At 36.0% G+C, this 3,805-nt stretch overlaps 1 protein-coding gene across 1 annotated transcript; it reads left to right on the top strand.

Annotated features, from left to right (window-relative positions):
• Positions 1 to 1,998: 1,998 nt before the first annotated feature.
• Positions 1,999 to 3,344, top strand: LOC145088690 (WRKY DNA-binding transcription factor 70-like). Its single transcript, XM_079027080.1, has 3 exons — positions 1,999 to 2,385; positions 2,538 to 2,639; positions 2,742 to 3,344. Exons 1-3 carry the CDS (start codon positions 2,072 to 2,074, stop codon positions 3,274 to 3,276), a joined length of 951 nt encoding a protein of 316 aa, XP_078883206.1. The 5' UTR covers positions 1,999 to 2,071; the 3' UTR covers positions 3,277 to 3,344.
• Positions 3,345 to 3,805: the final 461 nt, after the last annotated feature.

Below are 3,805 nucleotides of genomic sequence, written 5' to 3'. Positions count from 1 at the left end.
GAGTTATGTGTTATGTGTTTCAGGTACCTCTCAGGATCACGGGAAGGCACCGGCTTGATTGTACACACACTTGAGTTGGAGATATGTTTTTGGAGAATCCTGAATTCGTGTTGTAAACAGTTTTGAAACATTTGTTTTGATAACTTGATGTTTGTGGAATTTGTGGTTTTGAAATGAGATAATTAGGTTTTTAAACGAAAATTTTGTTTGAAAATTTATGGTGTTACACAAGATTTGGCGGCGAACAAAAAAGAAAGTTTTACAGGTCTTCTCACATTTTATCGCTCTCTCTTTTGCATCGGTTTCCCCTGATCATGATTGTAGCAGGGTAAAGATGATGATGGTAATAAAAACAATTGTGTTATGACGAAAATCACAATTAAACGTTTTTGGGCTATGAATTCGATCTCATGAGGATGATAAAATTATTTGTTTCTAAGGAAACTAAAACTATACACTAAAGTCCTAATATTTTCAACAATTTGACAATAAAGTCTTAAACTTTTATTTTTTTGACAATAAAGTCCTAATTACTGGTTAGCCGATAAAAAAGGGTAAACGTGTCAAAAACTGCCGATAATTAGGATTTACTATAAAAAAAAATTATGACTTTTTGTCAAATAGTTAAAAATATTAAAACTTTGGTGTATATATCCCTCTAGTTTACGGTGTTCACAATAGCAACCAAAGATAATCGAAGGCGTAACATAAAATATCGACTATTAGGGATGAGCAATGGAACCAACCGGGCTGGAACCGGACCCATCCCGGGAACCAAAGTTGGTCGAAATTTAGAACCAAAACGGACCGCCGATTCTACCGGTTCTGATTCTATTGGTTCCGGTTCCGATTCTGGTTTTGTCGCGTCTTCGATGTTGGAACATGTCCTCAAGAAATAGCAACATATTTTATGTCTATTATTTGGAATTCAACCCAAAAAAATGTTTATAACCGGCATTTTTCCGTTTTTAAAAGTGATATACCCTTATAACAACCTAAACAATTACACTTATATAATTGGGTATGCCGTCACCAACAGGAAGCATGCATATCTCAATCCATGGATCAACGATTTAGGCTTTGTTGAGCTCCAACACAAAATTTCTGTAATACCTTACGAACTTTCTCATTAGTGCATCTGGTGGGGCAACCACTGAGCCATTCCATAGGGTGTTATTGTAATCAATCAAACCACCGAATTTTTCTAAATCGATCAACCTTTTATAGTAGTTGATGTAGTTGTCTTTATCAGCATCAAAAAATACGAAGTAAAATGTCCCATGATATTTTCCTTGGATATTCATCAACCAAAAAGTCAGATACTAATGAATGTTGGTGATGGAATCACCTTATTTTGTAATTATAAGCTGGTCCGGGTCAACTCCCGATTTTGGGCCGGTTCCAAAAATTGCCAATAATAGAGTCTCCGTTCCGGCCCGATCGGTTCCATCGGTTTCTTGTTCCAGTACCGGTTTCCGGTCCATATGCTCATCCATACCGACTATGGCTAATGCTAAAGATTGAAATTAAGAAATTTGAGCTTAATGATAAAGAACTATACTTATTAAAAAAAAACACACACACACACACACACAAAATCGCATGCACAAATATAATATTATTTACCCTAAATGAAATAAAAAATAAAGAAAATTTAATAGTATTATATTTATTTAATAGTAAAAAAAAGTAACGGACGGACGTTGTCGTCAAAATTTCCAAAAATGCGGTCACAAAAGCGGTAGGAGCCTAGAAGCCTTCCAATACGGGCCGGAGTATTCGGTATGTTCACCACTTTATTTGGGTCATATCAATTATTGATTGACAGATAAGCACAAAACACAACGCCAGCATGACTCATTTGAATGACGTCATTCCAGTTTTTTTCTAGATTTCCTCTTTCACTTTGTGGAAATTTCGTCGAAGTTATTTACATGCTTCCTTCCTACCTTCTCTCTTAAATTAAATACATATATAAAGCAACAGTCCATCACTTCATCTTCACTTTAGCCTATATCCATAGATAACACATCTGAGATATCATCTGTATTTATATATATATCATCACAATATGGAAAAGAACAAGAAAAGATTGAACGAAACCCTAATTAAAGGCGAAGATTCTGCAAAGAAGCTACAGGCTTTACTTTGCCGGAGAGCTTATAATGATGGGTCGGTTTCTGTTGAAGATCTTGTGATGGAAATACTTGGATCTTTCTCCCGTGGCCTTTCAATGTTGAGATCTTGTGATTCCGGAGAGTTTGCCGGTGCTCCGGCGAGTCCCGATATGACTTTGGCTACTTCCGGTGACCAGACACCGGAAGTTAAAAACAGGAAGAAACCGGCGCCGGCTTTGAAGGAACGGAGAGGTTGCTACAAGAGAAGGTACATATATACAAGTACTTGAATCTTGATGTATATATATTTATCTACCAAATACAATGTCATCAAAACCAAATATAAACGAACTTATTATTGTCTCTAAGGTACAGTTACATATGTTAACATATATGTTCTTGCTTGTTTAATATTTGCAGAAGGACCATAGATTCAAGGGTGATAACAAGTGTTACAATTGAAGATGGTTATGCATGGAGGAAATATGGTCAAAAAATGATCCTCAACTCCCAATCCCCAAGGTCTTACCTAGTCATATATTCTTATTTTTTCCATCGAGTACTTTAATACTAATTATAACATTTTTACCATAAAAATCTAATATTTGTTTGGGGGTTTTACAGGTGTTATTACCGATGCACCCACAAACCCGATCACGGGTGTAAGGCGCAAAAACAGGTTCAGAAATTGGAAGATGAATCAAATATGTATCACATCACATACTTTGGCCACCACACTTGCCCAACTCTGAATAATTTTTCACACTCAGGAGTTGTCCTTGATTTTAATGGGGGCGCCTCCAAAAACCCTCATTCTCTCTCAAACAGCCCCTCAGCTATTACAAATTTCCAAGTCCAGCCCTCGATAAAACAAGAAGTCGAGTCTAAGACCCAAAGTACTGATGTGTCCGTGTCCGTGTCCGACAACGTGTCGTCAGCCAATGATGGTTATTCTCATAATTCGTCCCCTGCTTTAGAGTGGAATGAGATATGGCAGCATAATCAATTGGGTTCTTCAGGTCATGAGGGTCCACCATTCATGTGGTTTGACAATGAAGATTCTTGTGCATCCACTAGCTCTCATGGCTATTTAGATATGGATTTTCTCAACAATGATGGGTTTTCAAGTGATTTCCTATTCGATGAAGTCTTGTCTTAGGTTAATTTGATGGGTGGAGGATTAATGTACAACTTCTATGGCATATATAAGATACAAGTTAATTACCATGGTAGGATGTATTGGCTAAAGCTATGATCTTATTGCAAAGAGAGTATCCCAGTTAACCCGTGGAGACTGTTATAGCCATACAACAGCTAGACAACAAACTGCATACAGTTATCGTTGGCCATCTAAGATAGAACTTAATTAGAAGCCTACACAACGAAATATCCGTTGTACTATTTTATTTTACTTTGTAAAGTGTATTTTAGGTTTTAGTGTTACCTTATGAGAGGTTTACAACATAAAATGCACAATATTGTACAGTGTAATATATTATCCTTTCTCAAATTATTCAAATAAAAGTTATATATTTCTTATAGTTTATGGGATAAAATGGAACGCACTTTGTTTTATATTCCGGCTCAATCTTGTACACTGTACAGTGTAATATATTACCCTTTCTCAAATTATTCAAATAAAAGTTATATATTTCTTATAGTTTATGGGATACAATGCAATGCAGTTT

This window comes from Lactuca serriola, chromosome 2 (genome assembly GCF_051521515.1).
Source record: "Lactuca serriola cultivar US96UC23 chromosome 2, Lser_US96UC23_V15, whole genome shotgun sequence".
In the NCBI taxonomy this organism is placed as follows: domain Eukaryota; kingdom Viridiplantae; phylum Streptophyta; class Magnoliopsida; order Asterales; family Asteraceae; genus Lactuca; species Lactuca serriola.
The sequence above is the reverse complement of the archived record's forward strand: the minus strand, read 5'-3'. Positions and strand labels throughout refer to the sequence as shown.